The sequence below is a fragment of the Myiozetetes cayanensis genome, unplaced genomic scaffold (genome assembly GCF_022539395.1).
Source record: "Myiozetetes cayanensis isolate MyiCay16 unplaced genomic scaffold, myiCay2020 scf5-8, whole genome shotgun sequence".
Classification (NCBI taxonomy): Eukaryota; Metazoa; Chordata; class Aves; order Passeriformes; family Tyrannidae; genus Myiozetetes; species Myiozetetes cayanensis.
Window position 1 is genome coordinate 112,418,880 of NW_026087742.1, and position 24,577 is coordinate 112,443,456.

Below are 24,577 nucleotides of genomic sequence, written 5' to 3' on the forward strand. Positions count from 1 at the left end.
TGATCCTCCTCTTCATCCCTCAATCACACAGGATCTTACCTAGTCCTGTATGTCTGAGGTTGTTTTTTTCCACAAGGTGTCACCATAGATTAGCGTCACTGGAGGTCTTTATCCAAAGAATTTGTGTTTTCACTTTTAAGTTATGAAGAAAACATTCAGAGTTTCAAGGCAGCACTAGAAGTATCTATTAAAGTACATAACTTTGTAAGGAAATACGTCCAATTAAAGAAAATTGCAGTGGAGTAAAGCAACGTCTGTTTTTAGAAATGGAATAAAAATAACTCAAGAAACTGGAAAAGAATTTTCTATTTCTTTTGCTTAATACAAAATCGACTTTGAAACTTCCCAGGACATTTTCCTCGTTTCCCTGTGTTCAGTGATCAGTCTCATACTATGCACACAGCACGTTAGGAATTCTCTCTCTCCTAAGCACTAGGCTGTACAACTAAGAAACCTTGTATGCTTAAGTTTATAATTTCAGCTCTGATCTTAAAATGTGTTTAGAGTTGAGTCTGTGCTCCCATGGGAAGCCAAAAGTAGGGTCCTTGTGAATAGAAAAGCTTGTCTTGCCCTTCCATCTCAGTCATGAAACTATCCCAGTCACTGAGATAGTTTCAATGCCTTGCTGTGTGTGCTGCCTGTTCTTTCTGTTCAATGGAATCAAAATCTAGAAACGGAGAAGTCTTTTTAAGCTAAATACAGTATTTTGATTAAGCATTTGTCCTCGTCTATTTAACACTGTGGTGTCTGGATTAGAAACCACCACAGGAGAGTACTTTAGTCCTCAGACCCTCTTTCCCACATGCTCTGAAGTTCAATTCCTTGCTTTTACTGAAGTAAAATTCACTGGAGTGCATCTGTATTGAAAAAACCAGAGCACAGTTGGATTTTGGTCCAGGTGTTTCAGCGATCTGCCTGTTAAATACATTTAGCTTGCCAGTAGTGTTGTTCATGGCCCGTTGGCATTTGATTAGATGCCAAGGTTGGGTGAACTGATTGAAGCCTTCCCCCATATCCCCACCTGTAACAGGCAGACACTTCCCCCATCCATGTGCTCCTCCCCTCCTCTCCTCTGCCTCTTGGGAGCTGCACACACTCATTGTGGATAGGAGCTTGATGGGCAATAACAGCATTACAGTGCCATAAACTGGCTGCTTCTAACATGATCTCTGCAGGCCAAAAAGTTTGACAAGCTAAGAGAAATATTTCATTGCTATTTTGTGCACCGTGGCAGCAGAGTAAGAAATCTGATTAAAAAAAAAAAAGGAGATGATGCGAAAGGTTCTGTTTTTATGGGTTACTTCTCACAACAGACCCACCTTGACAACATTTCTGGTGCCCTTGGGTGAAGGGAGAGGTGTCACTTGGTATTTTATTTTGCTTTTTTTTTTTAAAGGGAGACCCAGATTCTTTACCCAAACTGGTGTTTGCAGCACAATTTAGGATTAATATATAAAATGCCTAAGAAAAAACACCTCACATAATTTCCGAAAAGGTAGGGGAAAATTTCTCATGAAAAGCACATGAAATTTTGTGTCACTAATGCTTTTAAAATGACCAGTCTTTTAAGTAGCATTGTAGACTATTGTCCCTGAAGGAAGTTTTCTTTTTCTCTTTCTTGTCAGTTAGTGCCAGCTCCATACCCTGCAGGCGGGTGGGCCATGTGAAAAGGGGAGCACAGGGCTCACCTGCCTCTGTCTGCTCCCTTCATTACATCCCTTGATAGTTAAAGGGCTCCTGCCTTGGCCCTTGGGACATTTGATTTTCACTTTAAAAATCACAGCACTGTCAGAAAATCAAGAGCTCGAGGAACTTCACCAGAGTTGGAAAGTCAGAATGAATCATTTCAGGTGCAGGAGTGAGATAGTGAAATCTCTACACCCACGGATGAAGGGGCTTGTCAGACACCTCTCAGCCCCAAAGATGGAATGTTGGGTGGGCTCTACCACTTGCCCTGATGGGGCATGAATGCACAGAGGGGTCAAATAGGAGTAAGTAGTGAGGAGGGAAAATGAAAACATTTTCAGTCATGCCTAGAGAAAAACTTTTTTATTTTTTCCTTTCATTGAAAGAAAAATTTGTGCTTTCCTGGATGTAGTTATCTGATAACTAGAAATGAACATTATTAGAAAGAAAGACATAGCTGTGGAAAGGCCTTTTCCTGTTTGTGCATAATATTTCAAGGCTATGTTGTCTTAATTAAACAAATCACCAAGAGGAGCTACAGAGACGTTTTGGGTGACCCATCCAGGAGATGTGTCACCATTTATACAATCTGTCACAAAACAGCACAAAGCAAAGCTTTTGTCCTGCAAGTGCCATCTCAGGAAGGGTTCAGAGTTAGAGTTGTTCATGTCATAGTTTTGTCACCAGTACAGTAACACACTTTCTTTGTCCCAGCAACAGCAAAGACATCAGTTTAGTTTTTTTCAAAAAGGAGGAATTTAGACCCTTCTGCAGTATGGATCTCTCAAGAATTGCTGATTGAGGAGCTGCCTGATAGAAAATGAACTCCCTTCATAGAAGAGGCAAATGAATAGGCGGTGTGGTATTTACTCTCACAGAACTGATGGAGTGAACAGGAAACCCAGTGGCTTTAGGTAGAGGTGATCCCCTCTTCGGGTAGGAGATGACCTTTTTTCAGTCCCAGTTTTTGTGTTGTCTGAAAATATCCAAGTGCATGGAAAAAAATTCTTACTGCATGTAGTTGGGCCTTTTGCAGTGGAATTTATGATCAGGTAGTTAGATCAGTATTTATTAAACATTTGTACCCTCAGGAAAGGTTAAAAGGAACTTTCCTCACTAGAATAACACTAGAAGTGTTATTTGTCACTTGAACTCCAGTACAGAGGTTCCCTCTTCTCAGCCACCAAAATAAAAACAAAATTCAGGCACCAAACTTGCAAGTGTTTTTCTGTGCTTTGACAACTCGGAGGGGGCATTTCCCCACCCATTGTGTGTCTTCTGGCTGACTCACTGGACTGTGCTGAACCACAACCCTCTTTGGGCTCATTTTTGACAACTGCAAAGGCAGAGCCGACCCTTTAATCTTCCATGACGGTGTTTCTCCAGTTAAATGCTGCATTTGCTCCGTGAGTTAAGGTCTTCACTGGTGGGTTGACCATCTGCCACTTGTTCTGCTCTTTCAGTTCTTCGCAGAAACACATGCCCAGGGAAGGGATCTAGGAGAGAAGTTACCAGCAGAGTTACCAGCAGGGTCATTGCATTGACATGAAGGGTGGGGGCTTTTGCTACAGAACAGAGGAGACCCTGATATTCTGTCTCTTCTGAAATGAACTAAAACCAGACTGGAGGCCTGAGGGCTGAAAGGTGAACTTATCTCTTCACATGCATGCTTGGGTTTGACGACCAAAATATATTCACCCCTTCTTATGCATCAGCAGTGGAAGTAAAAATATATCTAAAGACTGAATTCTCTGGTTGGTCATACCAAGGCAGATTGATTAGGAAAACTGAGCTGAAGAATTCTGCCAGTGGGGATAAGACACAAAGCAAACATAAAACTTTGGTGATTGAGTCTCAGGCACAGGCCCCACTTGAGAAGCTGGCTGGAAAACCCTTTTCCATGTCATTCTGTAACTGAGCACTGACATTGTGAACTTAAAACATGTGCCTTGAAAAACACACAGCTTTCTGAAGAGTGACTCACTGAATATAACTATAGGTTACCTTCATGGCACCATGGGGAGGAAAAGGAAGGCTCTTAGCCCTGTTTCACAGAACCATGGAATCACAGAATGTTTTGGGTTGGAAGGGACCTTAAAAGATCATCCATTTCCAACATCCCTGCCATGGGCAGGGACACCTTCCACTAGACCAGGTTGCTCAGAGCTCCATCCAGCCTGGCCTTGAACTCTTCCAGGAATGGAGCAACCACAGCTTGGGCAACCTGTTCCAGGGCTTCACCACCCTCACAGTAAAGAATTTTTTCCTAGGATCTAATCTAAACCTACTGTCTTTCAGTTTGAAGCCATTCCACCTTATCCCACCACCCGTAAATCCAAACCCAGGGGGGTTGGATGGAAATCTTCTCGAAAGACATAACTGCTAGTCACATACAAAGCCATCTGGATGAAATCCTCCTCTTGACCTCCAGTGCTTTGCTAAAACTGCATGAGATTCCCTTTGGAATGAGAAAGCTGACGTCATTGGTGTTGGCGTGCCCACATGACTCCCTGCATAAGCAGGCCCCTTGTTAGAGGGACAATAAAACAAAGCAAAAGCTTCCTGATGAAGAAGAATCCTCTTACCTTCCGTACCATCTGGGCAAAGTCACTGCTGTCTCTGCTGGGGAGCCCCATCAGAGGCCAGGTGACAGATGCCAGGGAAGAGCCGTGGCCCACGATGAGGATGACCCCTGGTACACCAGAGAAAGCAAAGAGGAGTAGTGAGGGAGCTGCAGCACTGTCAGGTTCCTCATCAGCAGGTGGGTGTGAGGTGCTTTTGGGGCTGTTCATCTCTGCAGACCTTTTTGATCGTGTGGTTGGGTGTGTTGTGTTGGGTAGAAAAAAAGCAGGTTTGTTGTAACAGGGCAGCTAGTGAGAGAAGGCATCTGCTAGTGAAAAGGAAAAAAGCTTCCCAGAAAAGCGTATTATCTTTTGCTGAGCTACAAGCCAGTGTAGAAAGACCAAGAAAAGAGCATACTCTTGCAATTTAGTACTCCATAGTCTCTGTTTAATTTTACTTTTTTTCATTTCTAGCTCATAAATTGCATGTATTTTTACTTCAGTGTAGCCCAGGACATGCACTCAGACTACTCTAAGCTTTGTGCAGTACCAACAACTCATGTTAAATGTCATTCTGTTGGCAAATCTCTGCCACTTCCTGTTCCTGAATGTCTGACAGAATACACAAAGATCTGAAACCTTTACCTTTGCTGGGGCAGGCAGTGATGATCTGCTTCATAACCGCAGAGCTTCGGCTTAAATAATCTTCATAACTTTCCGACGGCACCAGAGAAGAGAGTGGGAAGTTACCCCTGACAAAAAAAATCACAGATAATGTTAATCTAGATGTCTGCTGGGACACTGATAGCACCACTGAATGATTACACCAGAGGAAAGGCACTCGGCTGAAAGGTTTGTCTGCTGACTTGGCTGGCACACGGTGACCTCAGCTTGCCTGGAGCATTAGCTTTCCCCTGGTCAAGTGGACAGTAAAGACTTTCACTCCTAGAGTTAAAAAGAACGTGTTTCCGGGAGAATTAATCACAATGCACCCCTCCTAAGCACCTGTGCACTTCTGCTGAGAGCAGGCATTTCTTCTTTCTCTTATATACCAGGGCTCTTCCTGCACTGAATAAACATTTCCTAAAAAAGTAAGAGTCAAACTGCTGTGAATCAGGGAAGCCTCACAGGACTGGTGGGGCTTGGGTCAGATGGACAACATTGCCCCTGCACAGACCTGTCCTAAGGTTCCACAGCAGCTTCCAGGACACCAGCCCTGCCCAGCCCCAGGAGGAGGCCTGGGGACTGCTCCACTCCAGCAGCAGCAGGGAAGAACCTGAAGGGACCTGAGGTGCCCTGAGGTACCAAGAATAGATGGCTGGGAACACCAAATTCCCACTGATGGGAGACTCTGGCAGCCTTCTGAGATCCGCAGGACAGGCAAAATAGGCAGCAGGACCACAGCCATTTGCTACCTCTCACCAGGCTCCTGTCTTTGATATCTACCCACTTAGCTGATGCTTGAACCAGGGCTTCTTGGCAACAGAATAGAACCTCCCCAAACTCATGTCATCCATATAATCCGTCTTCTCTGGGAATGGGAATTGTCCACTGCTACGGCTGGCAAATCCTTAGCCATGTGTGTGATACAATAGAGTGTTAATTTTTTTTCTACAAACAACTGCACTCCCCTGCCCTGACTTGACTGTCTCCTTGTTCAGTGAGCAGGCAGGAAAGAGATTAGATTAATATATTGCAATAAGATGTGGTATCATAATGTTCTTCCACAGGTGAGTCCTCAGTATGTTAAATCATCACAAATGACAGAAGTAGAAAATATGTAAAACCTAATATTAATCTTGGCTAGATCAGACAAGTCTAGATTGCTCAAAACTGGTCTGCATTAAGGCAGAGCTGCAATGTTGTTTTTTTGTGTGTGTTGTCCTGTAGGCACCTTTGTCCCTTAAGTATTAATCATGTTGTTTACCAGCTGTCCTGCACCAGAACTGAGCATCTCCAGCACCAGCTCAGGCAGTCTCCAGGCTAAATACCAACAGAAGTGCTCAACCCAGGCTAAGAGCTCACTGAGAGTGCTGTGCCCAGCTCTGAGTGCAACAAACCAAGTGAGGTGAGGATCAGCAAGCAAAAATCCAGAGAGGAGCTGTGAACAGGTGTCCAGAAAGCACAGCCCACAGGGGAGCACAGGAAGAGTTCAGCTCAGAGGAATGGCTGAGAAGGACATGATAACCATCTGCAAAGGGCTGTTGTGAGGAGGGAAGGTTCTGTCCTCCATGCAAAGGATGCAGAAGAAAGAAATAAGCAGCTTTCACAGAGACTCCAAGTTATTAAGAGCAGGAATGGCCAAGGCAGAGTTTATCCTGCTTTGGGACAGGGAGCACCTACCAACCTCTGCTTCTGTGAGAGTGTGAGAGGAGAGGGAGGCAGAGTTAACCCCACACAGCTGCCTACAACTCAAGTGTCTGGCAAGGTCAGTGGAAATAAATAAGCTCCTTGAGAGGGAAATTCATGCTATCTCAAGTGCCTGACACAGGTTATCTACGATGGAAAATCAGTGTCTTGGGAGTACCCTTCTTTCCACCATCAAGAAGGCTGCAGGATAACCATCCCAGCCCAGGCACCCAGCTCCTGAGTGCAGTGAACCTGAAGGTGGTTTCATCTCAGCACACACCACGTGGGCAGCAAGTATTTCAGCACCTCTCACGTTGCCTCTTCTTGCAACGTGCACTGGAAACAGGAAAGTTTGAAACTCGTCCACTGCTGAGAGGTAACAATCAGGGACTTAACCCAATAGAAGGTTGTTGTTTGCACGTCGTAAAACCAGACCCTGGGACCTGAGGATTTTTAACCCTGCATGTGGAGGGAAGAAACTGGCAACGTGTGTGGAAGTTTATAGTTCATCCACCCCAATTTTGCCTGCACCTGGGTGAGCTGTGAGGGGCCTGAACACTGTATTTATCAGCATTGCTTCAGAGCTTCCCTTCTGAGCTTCTCAATGCTGTCCACTGGCACACTTTCTTTTGAGGCAAGTGATTCTGTACCAAAAAAACAACCTAGGGAAAACAGTCTGTTGCTGGGAAAAAAAAAACCACATCAAAGAGCCCTATACTCCAAGAAAATGAAGGATTTTGTTCCTTCATGCAATCTCAAATGAAGATACTTGCTTGTCCGTAAGAAATGCCTTAAGACATAAGAGGCTTCCTTTCCCCCTTTCTTGAATATGTGGGAAATCCCAGAGACACTTGCTTTTATCAGCTGAGTAATTTCCTGGATCTGGCTGTGCACTGCAAACACAGAGCTGCCTGGTTTGAGAGCAAGATGAGGAGCTAAACTGATTTGGAGGCTTATCATTTCCTGCCAGGCTGTGGTTTGCAAGTGCTCAGAAGAGGCATCACCTCTCACCCCACCAAGTTATGAGGGCCCCAAAAAGTCCTTGCTGAGCACAGTATCAATATTAGGGCAAATAAAAATAAAAACCCTCTCAAACATAAATTGTAATGAAACACTGTTGTCCTGCCTGTCCCCAGAACCAGGACATGTCAGGCACCCCTCCCCAGCCCCTGCATGGTTCTGCCCAGGGGTGCACAGAATTTGATCAGGATCACCCCATCTTTACAGTGTTTGTAATGATTTATGACACATAAAAGGATAAGAAATCTCAGGGGAAAAAAACTCCACAGCTTTATCAGTTAGATATGGAGCAATTACCTGTAACTTGTATCTACATTGTAAGCTGCCTCTGCCAGTTCTGCCACAGTCATGAAGTTTGGGATTGCTTTGCTTGCTTCCCACTTGGTCCATTCAAACAGACCTGGTTCCACCCTGATTTTGACTTTTTGGTTTAATTTAAGCCCTGCAAGAACAAGAAATACATCTTAGGAGAAAAGTACACTCAAAGTGCTGCATTCAGGCTATGGATTCTCCCTTGTTTGCTGCAGTACTTTCGTTAAAGAAAACAAATTACTTATTGTCAAACAAAAGAGGATCACGTTGATTAAAGGAAGCCACCATTATACTCCTGTCTGACTAATGTTAAGGCACTTCAAATTATTATTATTAACATAATCACCATAATTTCTGAAGCTCTCCTATGATGCTCTGCTAGAAGAAAAAAAATACTTAGTAACGTTTCAATCTGAATAGACTTTGGACAGGAAATGTTTTACCATTTTTATATAGCATTTTGCTCAGTGTTCCACAGTGGGGCAGTAAATTGTCCTGACAGTGTTAGAAATGGACTTCTCTTGTCAATGGACATTTTTTTTTTTTTTTAAAGAAGCAGGAAAGGAAAAAAGAAGAGACGGAAAGGAAGGGGAAGAAAGAGGAGGAAAGAGGTTCTGAAGTATGAAGCAATTAAAATAGTTTGGCTTGCAAAAAAAAAGGAAGGAATCTGTCTCCCCTGATTCAGATCCTTCAGAGCACTGGAAAGCATCTGCTTTTTGGCTCAGAATGTTTTCTGGAAGAGGTGACAGTGGTGATTTGATGAGCAGCTACTAATGTTGAATTCAACCTGATGTGAAACACCTCTGTTTCATAGAACATTAGATTGCATTTTAACTGGTGAGGACCAGAATTAATTGGATTATATCCCACCAGACTGCACACATGGCAGCAGGTTGGTTGCGAGTCAAAACCACCTCGACTTCCCTGCTTAAAGATAACCACTAATAACCACAAAATCTTTTTTATTTGCTTATCTCAGAGACCTCACAGGAGTTTGATGAAGATATTTTCCACTGTGGCTGGTTTTGGTGCCTTACCCTGCAGCACGTGCTGAGCTGTCTGTACGCAGCGGAGGGCGGGGGACGAGTACACGTAGCTGACCATCACCTCCTGGTCCAGCAGAGCTTCCCCTGGATGGGAACAACCAGGTGTGACAGATGAGAAACTACTACAAAATACTTCCTGGAAAAAAAAAAAACAACAACACACCAGCTTGGAGCTTTGCACTTTCATTGACAGTCCCTTTGTATTAATTTTTTCACACTACCTGCTGGTCGAGCTCATTAAAAAGCTCATTCTGGTGGAAACAGCAAGTTCAAAATGAGTGTAGGAAAGATAACCACAGAAGAATCACTCCAATCTGCAAACAGCAGTTAGGCATTTGGCTGTCCCCATATACCTGAACCATCAGAGACAAGCATTTGCACTAGGCCAGCACTGCCACAGTCAGGCACCGTGCTCGGGGAGCACAAGCAACTTCATTTGGTGAGTGCATTGAGTCAGACTAACCCACACCACCCATCCTCCAGCTCCCCTGTGACGAGGTGACCACTCTCTGCTGACCATGAAGCTGCTTCCTCCAGCCAGACCCTTCACTCCTCACTGCCCATTCAGTGACAACTGCACAAGCCATTAGTCCCTTGCAGACAAGGAGCAGGGCACAGGTAGTGTTGTGGCTTCTTTCTTCCAACTTTCTTTGCCAGGAACTGGCAGGGTGAGTCTCAAAGGCAAGCAACAAGTCATGTTCCCCATTTTACTGTTTGAGATTTCACAGAGAAGCCTAACCACAGTGAGTGCTGGTAGGAAGTTTTTCTATTACAAGCCAGCAGCAGCTTTGGCAGATGATGGCAGCCTGCTTCCCAAACCCCTGGATTTGCAGTAGGGTATTATCCAGCTTACCTATAAGCCTCGACTGGAAAATACCACAGCAAGATAAAGGAGGATCATATTCAAACTGCTTCATGCTGTCTTTCCTCTTTGGCAGGGCAGAGGGGAGGTTCAGATCCGCTCTGTAGTATTTTCCTGAAAAGAGGTGGGACATTTCTCTGTGGCACAAGGGAGGCAGCAGCTGTATTACGTCAGTACTGCAGACTCAGTGTCTCACTGATGAAAAACAGCCGGGGCTATTACCTTAAAGGGGTCACATTTCAAGGTCACAACATTGGCTTAGGAAATCACCTGTCCTAAACAAAATAGCATCTCTTCAGCCAGCTTGGAAGGAGCAAGTGGGGAGGAGGAGAAGCAGAATAGGAAATCATGAGAATTTGTCTTTGTGGGGCTCAAGTGAAACAAAAATCCTCTCCTATCTATATTCTTTTACCATTGCCAAAATGACAGAAACCCAGCATTTACACTGAAGAAAAATGAAAGCAATGTATTGATTGTACAGCCAGAAGGTGCCACCCTCCTCATCTGATGTGAATTTCACCCACTAGACATAGGGAATCTCCAGCATAGCAAAGCTGTGACTTTCAGCATAAAGCTCTCTTTGTGAACTCCCACCTTCTTGTTCCCCTCCTTCCTCCTGACACATTTCCCTATCTTGTGTCAGTTTCTTCACCTGAAAACATACTCTTTGTTGGTTGGGTTTTTTGGGGGGGTTTGGTTTGGGGTTTTTGTTTGTTTGGATGGGTTTTTTGGTGGTTTTTTTGTGGGTTTTTGTTTGTTTTGTTTTGTTTTGTTTTTTGAGAGAGGGAGAAGGCCAGGAAATTCGGATTTTGATTTAGGTCAGTGCTGACATTTCATTTCCACCACAGTTTGCTCTTGCTGCTTTAGATTGGACTAGTGACGTGCTGTGACTCTGATCAAGAGACCACAGTTCTGACTCGGTCATGGAGAGGCAGAGGGGTCTGACAACCTCCACCTTCCGCAGTGAGCGGTGGTGAATGTGATCTTGTGATTTGTTCATCCGTCAGTGAGACACACTTCCACCAGCAGCACAAAAACTTTGTTTGTCTGCAGGGTTTATTGAGCATAAGCATGAAGGGCCTGAGGACATTGCTGATTACATGCAGGTTGAAGTGCTGGGCCTGCCTTGCAGTGCTACTCACTACTTTTGTGTCAATGTTTACAGTAATAGGTAGAAGATTGAATCTCTTGTACCCATTATAGAGGGTTAATTAGCTCTAGTTTGCTAAGATCCTCCTGTTATCTCACTCACCATCTGCAGTCAGGCACTGTTGGAGCCAAGATTTGCCAAAGACCTGGTCAACTCTTTCCCCGTGGCGCATCACCAGCACCGCTCTGCGCAGGGGGGTGTTCTGAGGCAGCTGTGGGAAAAGGGGCAGGAGATGCTGTAATAGATGCCTGTCTTTAGGACAGTAATAAGCCTGACTGGCTCTCCACTGAAGGCAAGTGAAAGAGAGAGAATCATAAAATCATTAAGTCTGGAAAAGATGTTCAGGATCATCGAGTCCAACATTTAACCAATCACCACCTTGTCAACTAAACCAGAGCACTGAGTGCCACATCCAGTCATTTCTTGAACACCTCCAGGGATGGTGACTCTACCACCTCCCCTGGGCAGCCCCTTCCAATGCTTGGCCACCCTTTCAGTGAAGAAATTCTTCCTGATGTCCAACCTGAATCTCCACTGGTGCAGCTTGAGGCCATTTTGTCTTGTCTTGTCAAAGGTCAAATCCATGACCTCGTGGGCTACACGAGATTTTGACTCTATTTGCACTAGTGAAAGATAGTGCTGTGAGCAGATCTTTCAGTCCCAACGTGGGAAGGAATTACAACTTCCATTTCTATCATGTGGTTGACATAAAAAAAAAAAAAAAAAAGAAAGGAAAATTAGCAAAGATTTAAGCGACAATGCCCTTTTCTACACCAGGATTAACACCAAGCTTCTCCAAGTCAACAGTGAACCCAGATCTTCTATGAGGCTGCTTTTTTTTTTACTCAGACTGCATGGAATTACAAATAAATGCTAAGTAGTTTGACCTTAGCATACAATGCACATAAAATACAGACGAGAAGATAAGGAGGAACAGGTCAAATGCTTTAAAACTAAAACCAGCATTACTGCTGAAGCACTGAGGTCAGTGATGTGCATTTTCAGCAGCAGAGAAGGGAATTCTTAAGCAGTGTTATGAAATTGATATTCATGTGTTCTGTTAAACACTATTGCATTTCTGCCACAAAACACCAAAGAATCAGCCACGAATCAACTGCCACAAGATCAGCGTTTAAAACCAAGGTTTTGTGGTCTTCCTCTTCTGCTTGATAGGAACCCAGAGGCCAGGGAGAGTCTACACTGGAGAGGTGCCCATCTGCACAAGATGTTCTTTGGGGCCAAGTGGTGGTTCTGCTGCAGATCTGACCCAAATAAGTGAGACCAAGAGCAACCAAGAGCCAGAGGAAGAGGATGTGACTTGTTCAGAATTTTCTTTCCTACAGTCATACAGTCACAGCATCCTGGAGGCCCCAGGGTGGAAGTTCCCTCAAGGTGCCCTCAAGTTTCTCCGATGTTAACACAAACAAACCTGGGGTTATCCCCCAGCACAGCAGGAAGAGAGGCTGTGGGGCCAGCAAGCCCAAAGGGGTTTCTGCACCATGTCAGGGTGCTGGAAAGAACCATCTTGGCATCCCTGACAGTCAGAACCAACAGTACAATGCAGGTGCAAATGGGCTGTAGGTAAAAACCAGAGTCCTTATTTGCTTTGTTCTTGGAAAACACTGTGAAAAATTGATTCCTGTTGATTTTGAAAGTCAGAAAAAAGTGTAATCATATCAGTGCTGTTAATCACTCCAGCTAGCTGTTCTGGGCAGTTATTTGCATCAGCTACACATTAAAAAAATAAAGAAGAAAATGAAACACTTAAATGTGATCTGGGACCATGAAAAACACAAAGATGACACATGTAGACTCTGGACATAAGAGCAAAAATGAACAATGAGCCCAATTCAGATGCAGTTGCTCTGCCTTGAACCCATATGGAAGTCAGGAGAAGTTGTGCCTGTGTCTCACTTGTCAGACTTGTCTCCATACCTCTGCAGAGCTTGCCCAGGAAGGCTGTGCTCAGAGAAACCCAAGCAGAGAATTCATGTGTTGTACTAATATGACAGGAACACAAAGAGTTTTATGAAAGGCAAGAGTATATACTTCATATATACACTACAAAATGTTTATATGCCATACAATATGAGCATGTGTGTGTACATATACACATATGTATTACAACATAACATGAAAATGTTAGGGAGGAAAAGGAAGCCTTTACTAAATGTACATTTACATTTATTATTACATTTACTTTTAATTCTAAATTTTAATTTACCTGCACAAGCAAGTGGCAAAGATAAGAAGTGGAAAAAAACAACTACCTGAGTAGAAAGTACACTGGTTCCACTCCTTGACGTACTTGGATTATGGGGTTCTCCATTCAGCTTTACATTTGACTCCCTTTCAGCTTGGGTGGAGGATCTTGAAGCTGTCACAAAAACATATTCCCTGTAGAAAGGGCAGAAGCAACACACACACACAAATATATGAGCACACACACAAATAGAAGAGATTTTTGAGTCATGATGTTGTTTATAGGCACTTGTAAGTCAGGATTCGTGTTCCATTCAATACTTTTTGCAATCCACTTCATCACTTTGCTCTTGATTCAGAATACACCTCATAAAAATGAGGCTAAAATTTTATGAACTGATGGCACATATTGGGTGTAACCCTGCTAAAGTGGGACTTTCAAGCAGGAAATACTACCTGGTTTCCTCCTCCCTGCCTCTGAGGGTTCAGCAAGAAATGCACCTAAAACTTTCCTGCTTAGAAAAATCAGCTCTGCTCTACAAGCAGCACCAGCGGTGCTGTTGCCTGCAGAGTGAAGTGCAGGAAGCCAGGCAGGTGACTTTTGATGCAGGGTAAATCAACAAGATGAGGGTAGTCTCAAGGTGGTGGAGCAACCTTTGTGTGGCTTCATTTCAAGTTAACTTTCAAAGCTCTTGAAATGACAAAAAAGAAGAGAGCAGAGAGCCAGGCCGAAGGCTCAGCCTGCCCAGCAGAATGTGGTCTTTTAAAATTCATTAGGGTGTTCAGGTTGTTCAGGAGCAAACAGGGGTCATCCCTCGAGCAGCTGAACTTGTGAACTCTGGGTGTCTGAGGGTGCATGTCCTACCTCTTTTCTTTCAGAAGGTGTATCAGCATCCCACCCAGACCCTCAGAGATCACCCCCTCCTCTCCTCTGCCCACACCACCTCCAGCTCCTGCCTGTCAACCCACAGCTCCCAGCGAGGAGGACCACTTGAAAATAAAAACCAAAGTGGCAGATGTAAAGCAACACCCAAAAAACCCCAGCTCACCTGTGCTTAACCCACGTGTCTGACTCGTGGGCTTTCTCAGTGTAGTTTTCTGGGAGGAAACCCCTGCAGCCGGTGCGGTGCGAGGTCCCGACCACCCAGCCCTCGCTCACGTCGCTCTGGCGCGTCGGGTCAACGTAGATGAAATCCCCGGCGTTGATCATGAGCTCATCAATGTTCTGGGGCTTGTACTGGAAGAGGGCCCTCAGCCTCTGGAGCAGGGGAACATGCAGCAGGGTCAGGATGCTGGTGCTGCAGCAGCTCAGGGGGTGCTTGCTCACCTCCCGTGGACACAGCAAACGGGTTTTATTTTCTGCTCTGCAATGTGCTCTTTAGTGGCAGACAAAAAGGAAGACTCTACCACTTTTGCAGTATGTGTAAAAATAGGCACTCAGTTTTCATAAAAATACTCTTTTTTCCCCCCTGTAACTAGTACAGACTTATCTGAAAGCAAACATAGCAAAAGCGTTATCAGCTATTTTTGTGATCACTTGCAGCTCTCCTGAGTGTGACTAAAATCCAATATGAGACCTGGGACAAAGTGATTTACTGATCTGGCAAAAAAAGTGTTGATCATTCCATAATTTAAATTTGGAAATGAGGACTGGAAAAATGTTGACTGGTTTTAACAAAGAGCCTGTTAAGCAGAAAATCATTATTGAGAACTGAGCCTGTGCCATTTTCATCATGGTTGGAACAAACCAGAAAACCAATTTTACTCAGTGGAATTTTACTGCAAAACTGTAAACTGAAAAATGCTGGCAAATATTCCATGATCATGATTTCCTGTCTCTTTTATTTTTTTCATGCCATGGTAAGATTAGTTTTTTTCTGATGGAGTTTGGAACTAGATCTTGAGACATGCAGGTCAAGCAGCCTACTGTAAAAGGTATTGTCTACTGATTCACGAGTCCAGTTTTTCAACCCAAAAAGGTAATTGAAACATCTGTGCTCTTTGAAACACCATGCACTGATTTTCTTAAGGAGGGAAAGGTTGTAGCAAAGAGTCCGACCACAGGACTTTAAATAAGGAAATTAAATAAATGTGATTACAGTACCTGATAATGCACAAAACGCATGTCCCGTGAGTAGAGAGCAGCCACCCACTGGCAGGGCTCCCCGGGGTTAATGCATTTGGCCAGTTGTTCCAAAGTCTTCTGATGGTGAGGATAAAACTTGTGAGCCAGGGTAAGGTGGAACTGCTTCAGACAGGGCTTCACATGGCAGTCTAGGGATGGAACAATAACATCACAAAGTAGAAACAAAGGTCATTTAAAGCTCTTCTTGTTTTATCCCACATGCTTTGCATGATGCAGGAAATATCACAATAACTAGAAGTAGAGTAGATCTACTACTAGATCTACTGAATAGTGGTTTTGAGGAGTGGTTTTAATTATGCCAAAATAATTCACAAATGTGGACTAGATTTGTTTCCTGGCTTCACCTGGGAGGAAAAAAATGAACAGGGTTTAACATTCCTCTTGGAATGTCACTGGAGTGGGTATCAGGCAGAGACAATCAATTCAGCTTCTAGACAAAAGCACTGTGTCTTCAAAGTCTAAAACATGATCCTCTAGCCACTTTGCTTCCAAATCTGGAGGAGGAAAGGGTGCTTGCTGGCAGTAAAACATCATCTAAGCTCCCCTGGAGACACAGCAGAGGTTTTCAGTCCTGTGCCTAAACATTTGTGCTACAACCCACCCATTTTCCCTCTGATGCTGACCCTACCTGCCAGGGCTGAAGCCTCTGATGAGAATGCCAGGGCAAAGTCTTTGAGGACATTGGCATGGATGTCATCAATGAAGAAGCCAAGGTAGCTGGGGGATGCATGTAGTGTCAGGGAAATGGATGGTGGAAAGCACTGGGAAAAGCTGTCACCGACCCGCTTTAGGGTGTCATACAATAATTCCACTTTCTGGTCTTCACACTGAAAGAAAACAGAAGAAGAGCAGGTTTTAACCACCAGCTCAACAGCCAGTACTGTAACCCCTGCTATGCAGTAGAAAACTATGGGCCATTAAACTTCCTGAGAAACACAAAAGACCTATGAATTTGCCTGGAATTCCTGGCATTAAAATCAGTAATATCAGGCAGTTTGATCAGTGTGGTGCCCTGGTTCTGTAAGAGGAGATGGAGCCTTCAACCCGAGGTGTATGCAGCCTGTGTAATTGTGTTTAATAACCAGAGAGTACCATTCAGTATTTTGCAACAAAATTTCTTATATTCACTGCCTATATTTCTTGGCATGGTTTAACAGAATAATTTTTGTCCAGCTGCTCTGGCTCATGCCTGTTTCAGCACATCTCAGCTGCAGCTGCACCATCAGCACACAAAAACCAGATTCCAGGTGGCTCCAGAGCTTTCCCAGACCAGTGACCCTTTGCTGGACTTGGCTGACACTGGCACATTCACCTGTGCAGGAGAGGCAGCTCTGCTGGGAAGTTCTCTAGGGGGTTATCCAGCATACAGAAGGAGGACAGCAGCTTCTCTAGAACCAGAAAACAGCTCACCAGGAGTCCAGTTCAGGAGCAAAACTTCCATGCTAAATTATTGACAAAGTTACTGAATTGCGCTGCTGGAGTCCAGCCTGTCTCCCCTCCCATCCATCCCTGTGACTTTTGCTTCTCTCTTTTTTCGCAGAATCTTCAACAGAAAGGGTAAAATCTGGGACATGCCACCCTAGCAATGACCTGCTGATGGGGCTCTCTGGGAAAGGTAGAGATTGCCCTGAGATTCCCACGGGCACGATACCAAAGTTGTCTGCATCCTACAACACTGTCCCTGCTGGCTGATGGCAGCTACTGCTGCCCTAGCCAGGAAGGCTTACAATCCTGGATCCATGAGCTATGGACACAGTCTCTGAAGCCTGAGAGTAGCCTGGAACTGCACAGGGTGGCTCTAGAAGGACACGTGTCACTCAGCGACCCCAAAACATCCCATTCTAACCCTGAGCAACACACCCGGACCTGGGTCCTGTCGTTTGATCACCAAGGAGTTCTGGTGTCAGACGACAGCAGGTGGCCCAGTTTCACCAAATATCGCCCCTTTGCAACGCCTTTTGCGCCTCACCGTGAAGAAATCACAGAGGGTGACGTGTGGGAAAACCTCGTGGGCTCTGTTTTTCCCGCACTGGCGCTTGCTCTCCTTCCAGAACTCTTGCAGGCGGTGGAGCAGAGGGCCGGTGGGACACAGGTAAAGGGCGTATTCCTGAGGGATCGGGTCATCCAGAGAGGGATCGTTGCAGTGGGAATGCAACCTGAAATCGAGAGCGTGTCACTGAGAGTGTGTGCGCTGCTCACTCCTGTTTCCTGTGGCTGAAAGTATCCCCAGCAGACGTCAGGAAAAGGAAATACAATTTTATTATCTTCGTACAAGCTGAAAGCTGAAGTAAAAGCCCCTCAGAAATATGTCATTCTGAAGTACTAAATAATGGAGAATTTTTTTCCTGCTTATTTTCTGAGTACGTTTCATTATGTGCCTTCACTACTATCAATGTCTGAAAATGAGAGACAACAAAAAAACCCTTTTTCAGCTGTTTGGGGTTTTTTCTCCCTCTTTCATGACTGGAAACAGAGGACTGGGGGAGGAAAAAGGCAATGGGTAGATCATGCTGGAAGAGTGACAAAATGAAATAAGTAAAAATTCACTGAAGGTTAAAAAAATACTTGAGAAGAACCTTTTTATTCAGCCCTAAGAAAAGTGAACGAGGCAAATCAGAAAATGCACATGCAGAGGTCAGAAGCTCATGTGCCATGTGATGATATCCTTCACCTTGTCCTTCACATGCTGTGTATTTGTCTTCACAGCTGTAGGATTGGGAGCAATTGTTGGAAAGTGTGGTAGAATCCCTGAAAAAAATTATTTGGAAAGAACAGCCATTCTCAAATACCTCCCGTGGCTTTTCACAAAAGGAAAAAAAACAATACCAAACCCAAAACAAAACAAAAACAAACAAAAAACCCCAAACAAACAAAAAACCCCAAACAAAACCTAAAACAAGAAAAAAAGCAACCAAACCAAGAGGGGAAAAAAAAAAAGGCAAAACAAAATCCAGAAGAAAATGCAAGGAAAGACTGGATTTAATTTGATGGTGAATTAAAGTAAAAAAATAAGAAATCAATTAACATCACATGAAAGACATAAAACACTCTGTGAGGGCCTTGATAGAGAGGAAAAAACTTTGTGAGGTTCAAACTAACAAATTATTTTGATTCTAATAATACCTCTCTCTGATCACCAGCCTGTTCAGCTTGCTTTGTAAGCTGAACCTTTCTGTTTCCCTTCAGCCATTGCTTTTTAATCCTATAATGTTACTGCATGTGTTTGTAACCCCAGTTATGGGTAAAAGTAGCTGCTTCTGCCCTGGGTTTTTATTTACCTTGGACCTTCTGCAAGTAACCTTGCTTCCCAGAATAAGTACAAATACAAATAATTCTCTCTCTGAGTGAAATAAATAGGGAAAAAAAAATTCTCAGATGCATGGTTTTTTTTTTTTTTTTATTGCAGCTAACTTCAAATTCAGTAACAGGATCAGCACATAAATGAGTATTTTTAACCAGGTTTAATGCAAAAGCTCACCTTACTAATCACAGGTACTTACCATTTTGCTGCATCTTCTATTGTCTTTTGTCCAGTAGCAACCAAAGCTTTTTGCCTAGGGAAAAAAAAAAAAGCAAAATTGATTCTTCATAGTAACAGAAAGAAAATTCCTAGAAAGTAAAGGCGTTTTAGTGACTGTGGTCACCAAGTTTATTTTCCAGCACAGGAAGGACCTTTAGCCACTAGGTTTTTCCTGGCATATTTTAATGTTCCTGAGGCCCTCCAGATAGCTTTTTACACTGCAATTCTTTAATTCCTTGAAGACTGGTAACCTATCTTCCCCACAGGAAGATCTTTTGTGTTTCCTTAGCAGCCCTACTGACTATATGGATTTCCTTAGGATTGGGAAAACCATCCACTCTAAGAGCAGAGTTTTCTTGATTTAAGATGCCAGGCCCAAGCCCATATATATACATATATATATATATATATATATATATAAAATATAGATATATAATATATATATTATATATATAAACAAAGCAAAAAAATACTTATATTGGGGTTTGAAATCTGGTCTGAGGATCTCCCCTAGACCAGCAGAGACTCAGATCTAAATCAGCAGCTCGGTTCAAGACGAGGCACAAAATCTCACGTTTCTCTCTGTTAATGCAACTTTCATCTTCTGGGGTCGGATTTGATTCACATTTCCTTTCCTCACTAGAGCTTTTAAAATGTCAGCTACGTGCTTCATGTGAACAAGTATTTGTGGCTAAATACTGGGGGATGTGGGGAAGGATCCCAGCACTGAAGAAACATTTCAGCCATGAACCCCATTTCCACCCCTGAAACCCACCTACAGACTTCTCAGAAGAAACATGAAGGGCAAGTCGAGACAGTGGATGTGGAAAAAACCCCACTGAATTACTCAGCATCTGCCCATCCCTTTTCTTCTCTCTTGAGGTCATCCTTTCTGGCCACTGGGTCCTGATGGCATTGAATCATTTTGTCTCCCCTCATTTTTGTTCTCCATCCACCCCTGTGATACCCAAACATGCATCACCAGTGCAATGGGTGCACTGAGCTGCAGGACTCAGGTTCATCCCCGACACTTCCTCCGAGTCTTTTGACTTCTCTTTAGTGTAAAACTACACATGGGCCCACTAAAAACATTTAAATGTATTTATATGGATGTACAACCGTGCTTGGCTCTTTAGTGGGGGCTCAGCACGGACGAGGGCTCAAACTTTACCTTCTACCCTTCTTCTCTGTAAAATAAACCAACTCCCATGGCTGGATCATTTCAAAATCATGAGTTGGTTGGTTTAAAGCTACCCTGTGTCCTCTGTGACTGAATACTGCTTGTTTCCCTTCCGTGCCTCTGCATCACAGCGAACACGAACAACCCGTTCTTCATCATCCTCCTCACGCAGCCCTTCCTGCCGTGTCCCAGGGAAGTGTCAGTGCCTGCTGCCACCTGGCCAGTGATGCCAGGCTTTGGTAACCACTCGCTGCACCTCAAAGAGAGTGTTTTATGGCTTCGTGCCATGCTGCTCTTCCCACCCAGAGACAAGTTCTGTGCAAACAGCCCTGAAGCCAAGGGAGCTTGAGTTCAGCTCCTCTCCACCATGGGGGCCATAAAAATCGTAAATGTAATCAGACAGGTGAGACCTGAGGACACGAACTGATCAGTACTATCTCGTCTGTTCTCTTGTGCTCCTCTCCATACCTGTCCACACCTTTTGTCTCATCATATATGTTGGCTGTAGGATGATTTCCAACAGGGTTTGTAGAGCCCTTAGCACTAGGAGGGCGTTAGGCTGTGACTAAACATCCTACTCTTCTAAGATGAGCAGTGAAGAATGAAAGATAATGCATAGAACAAAATCTGCATATACCAATTTTTCTCAGATAGAAAGTAGGAGTAAACCACTGAAAATCTGTATTGAAAGCAGATTAAAAATAAATTTACAGTGAGAATAAACTGGCTCTTCCCTAAAACAGAAACTGCTGGCACAGTTCCAGTTGGTCGTGGTTATGCCCACCAGCCAGCCCCTGGGGCTGAGGATGGTTTTGTCCAGGTGGATTTCTGGAGAAAAAGCCAATCAAAAGTTCCAGTAGTGCCTTTGCTAATTACATATTTAAGAAGATGGAAGACAAGCCTGTGGTGCAGTTGAAATTAGGAGCAGTAGCCATGTAGGAGCAGTGGCAGGCCCCAAGGAGGGCCAGGGCCCCCCTCCTCCCCTGGCCCTGGGCCGGGGGCAGGTGTGGCACTGAAGCCCCTCTTCTCTCATGTAAGAGAGCAGAGAAAAAAAACTTTAGAGAAGGACTGACTGCTTGGATGAGAAAAACTGCAGAAGAAATTCCAGCAGAGAGATAACGAAGTATTCAAGGCCAAAGCTGCATCAGGAGAGAGAAGTTCGAAGGGGGGGCCTGCTTCTCCCCCGTCTCTTGCTCTCTCTCTCTCTCTCCCTTCAGCAGGGAAAAGACTGAAAAATAAATCCCTACCACCTGTAGAAGGTTGTTGGGGTGAGGAGACCCCCATGCTGCTCGTGGAGGAGCCTACACTGGAGTAAGTTGATGCATGAGGAAGCCAAGACTTCATGAGAAGGCTTGAAATGAAACAGAGTCCTACTGGGGCTTGTAGGCCGTGGACAGAGACTTATGCTGGAGCAAGACGGCTCGGGTAAGCTTGGGATCTCAGTGAGATTTGTGGAAATTTGTGACCCTGAGAGACAGCAGAGAATGGAAGACCTGTTGTCTGAGAGACGGACTCACGTCGGAGAGGTCTATCAAGGACTGTTCTCCCGCGGGAAGGGATCCCCACAGGAAACAGGGGTGGACCCAAAAGCCATCATCCCCTGTGACTCTGTGGTGAAGATCCATGGTAGGCAAGTGTCCCCTTGCAGTCCATGGAAGAGAAGACCCTACAGGGCCTGGGTAACCCCCCAGCCTCCGGTCTTAGCCCAGGAGGGGGGTAGGCCCAGCCCTGCCTGAGGCCGACATAAAGAGAGAGAGATACAAAAAGAGTTCCAGCTATGATGAATCGAAGTTGTCGTCCTGAGATAACAGAAGAAGAGCTTTAGAGTGCTGCAGAGTTATTGAAAAGACCTGGAGCTCTGGAGATGGAGAATGAGACTGCTTCTCCTCCTTGGACTGATAAAAGGGGGGAGAGGTATTTCTGTAAATACATAGTACTTTTACCTAAGTAGAATTGTTGTAGATATAGTTCTTTAGTTTTTTTATCTTGCTAGTAATAAATTCTAATATTATTTCCCCAATCAAGTCTCTTTTGTCTGCATAAACCTTCTCTCAACTTACAGTAATTGTGTGGGGGGTGAGAGCAAATTGACCCAGAGCAAAACCACGACAATCCTCCATAAGCACCAAGGGAGGCCCAATTTGTTGATCTAATGCTAGACTTGACCCCCACATATTTGAGTTTTGTTCTTTGGGAAAATATTGCTTTGGCCTGTTGGTTCTACATTATGAAAGATTTCGTAGTACTTCCACCCAAGTCTTAAAGTGAGTACAACTAAATTTTTTTTTTTTTAAACATTGCTTTTTGATATTTTGTCATTTTGGGTCAGTTGTATAGTACTTCTGTCTCCACTTTTTGGTTTTGACCTAGGAAGCACAAAGCTGTCTCAATAATAGCAGAAAGTGCTTTAAGTGGACTAGAAAAACATGACATACAGGACAAAAAAACTGAAGAACTAGCCTTTACTTTGGGGTGACCAAACTTACAGTATTACTGGAGAAATGACGAGCCAGATTTTCAGCCCACAGCTAAAACTCCACTTTGCATAACTGGGAACAAGGCACCCACAGTTGCCCTGTAAGCTGTGCCCATCATGTCTGATGCTAATTGCTAATACAGCTGTTCCTAAAATAGCTACACAGCACTTTCCAACTTGCTTAATCTTCTGTCAAAAGGGAGGTATTGGTCTCCTTTCTAAAATATATTTGTGAGGGGTTCTTTGACCTGATTATTATTTAAATAATCGGTTTTATTTTTTGAACAGTTGGAACCAAACTGTCAATACTTTCCCTTCAGAAGTTGGAAAATCCTCCCAAAACTTGCCAGTCCAACAAGAGACATGTTTGGGGGACGAGTGACCACCATGTTTCTTTTTTTTCTAACTTAGTTATCGGTCCCAGTTAATCTCCCATTCATTTGGATTGCCAAGAATGGACCCTCATTCTTTACTATTATATTTTCTAGTTAGAACAAGAGTTTTTAGAACAAGATTCTAATTCAAGACAGGAAATAAAACTGACAGATCTAGGTGCCATCTTGTTAACGATTAATCTTGAATTAAACTCAATCTTTTAAATCAATTTCCAGCAGGAAACATCACAACAATATCCAGCAGGAGACCTTTGCCAGGCCTGAAAAAAACTTTGGATAGAAATTACATCCACATTTAATTCTCTTATAATAAGAGTGATAAGTAGGAAAAAACGACAGATGACGTATCCCAAAGCAAACTATGGCCAACTTCTTAACTCACTGTGAAGCCTCTCAGGCTCAGGACGTGAGAGGGTGTACACCTTCAGATATACTTTAGATATATTTATAAAAATTGATATTGGTTTTGCTATGTGAGCAATAAACACCGCTCTGCACGAAATCTGAAGCGAGACAAGTCTGATCCATGTACGGGGACTTCAACCCCAGGAGCAGCACATTCTCCTGATCAAAAAAACGAGCTGCCTGATGACAGGATTTTATGGGAAACACCTCGTATCTTAAATAAACCTCGCTGTGCAGAGGCAGCTGAACAAATTACTCACGCGATATGAGCCGGGAATCCTTTGTCGAGGAGGGACTCGAGGAGGGCAGAGGTGCTTTTGCTCCTGTGCTTGTTGGCCACCTTTGCATAGAGCTGAGTCTCAGCCAGCGCCATCTCCTCCGCTCGTCCCCTGACCCTGTGCTGAGTGCGACAGAAACCGGGAGGTGGGAGGAGGGTGGGAGGGAGGGAGGGAGTTGGGGGAGGAAGAAAATGAGAGAGAGAAAGAGAGAGAGAGAGAGAGAGAAGCAAATAAGAAAAAGAAAACCTCAAGGCTCTTGCGATCTCTTCTGACAAAAGCTGACATCCTGTTTTCATAGAATCTGCATCTCTTAATTTTTGTTGCAGTGTAGCTAAAAAAGCAAAAGCTATCTGCAGGCTTTTCCTATCCACCCTGGCAGAACAAGACTAGAAGCCCAAAAGTAGCCACTACAGTGAAAGTGGACTTACTAAAGGGGCTGGGATGGAATCTTTTAGCCTTTCCATTTAAACTGTCTCCTGAAAGCCAAGAAATCCACCTGAGCTGTGACTGCACTGTGCGAAAGGCAAGTGGGGCTGTCCTGCAGCATGTAAGAAGTTAGTCTGTAGGCCAGATTCTTTCCTTTTAGCCTCAGTTTTCATGTCCCTATCATACATGGCTCCTGCTTTGGTCTTCTCAGCCAAAGGCAACCCAACAGCGTGAGGTGACCCCCAGTGTCCCATCTAGACATCATACCCTGAGGCTGAGCTTGGAGCAGCTCAGGGTGGCAGCAGGGAGGAGAAGCCTGTCCTTTCCAGTTGTGCCTGTCCCACTGTGGGAGCGTTTGCAGAGCTTGCCTGGCTGGTTCCCAGGCTTTTGCAGTGTGGCCAGAGCAGGTAAATTGGTTGGAGACAGTTTTTTTCTGGCCTGGGCTGTCCTCACTGGAGGTATCACCGCTCCCTGGGGAACACAGAACATCTCACCCTATGGACTGAAAGGATAACCTGAGCTGCTGATCTCCTGAAACAAACCCTCACTTTGTCCCCTCTTTG

At 44.2% G+C, this 24,577-nt stretch overlaps 1 protein-coding gene across 1 annotated transcript; it reads right to left on the reverse strand.

Moving 5' to 3' along the window:
- Nucleotides 1-2,093: 2,093 nt before the first annotated feature.
- Nucleotides 2,094-23,693, reverse strand: UBASH3A (ubiquitin associated and SH3 domain containing A). The gene is made up of 14 exons (XM_050332641.1): nucleotides 23,571-23,693; nucleotides 18,835-18,888; nucleotides 17,304-17,490; nucleotides 15,963-16,161; nucleotides 15,293-15,462; nucleotides 14,238-14,446; nucleotides 13,257-13,383; nucleotides 11,089-11,197; nucleotides 9,828-9,950; nucleotides 8,966-9,058; nucleotides 7,914-8,058; nucleotides 4,893-4,999; nucleotides 4,272-4,378; nucleotides 2,094-3,182 (listed from the first exon to the last, which is right to left on the reverse strand). Exons 1-14 carry the CDS (start codon nucleotides 23,681-23,683, stop codon nucleotides 3,045-3,047), a joined length of 1,881 nt encoding a protein of 626 aa, XP_050188598.1. The 5' UTR covers nucleotides 23,684-23,693; the 3' UTR covers nucleotides 2,094-3,044.
- Between the last annotated feature and the right edge of the window lie 884 nt (nucleotides 23,694-24,577).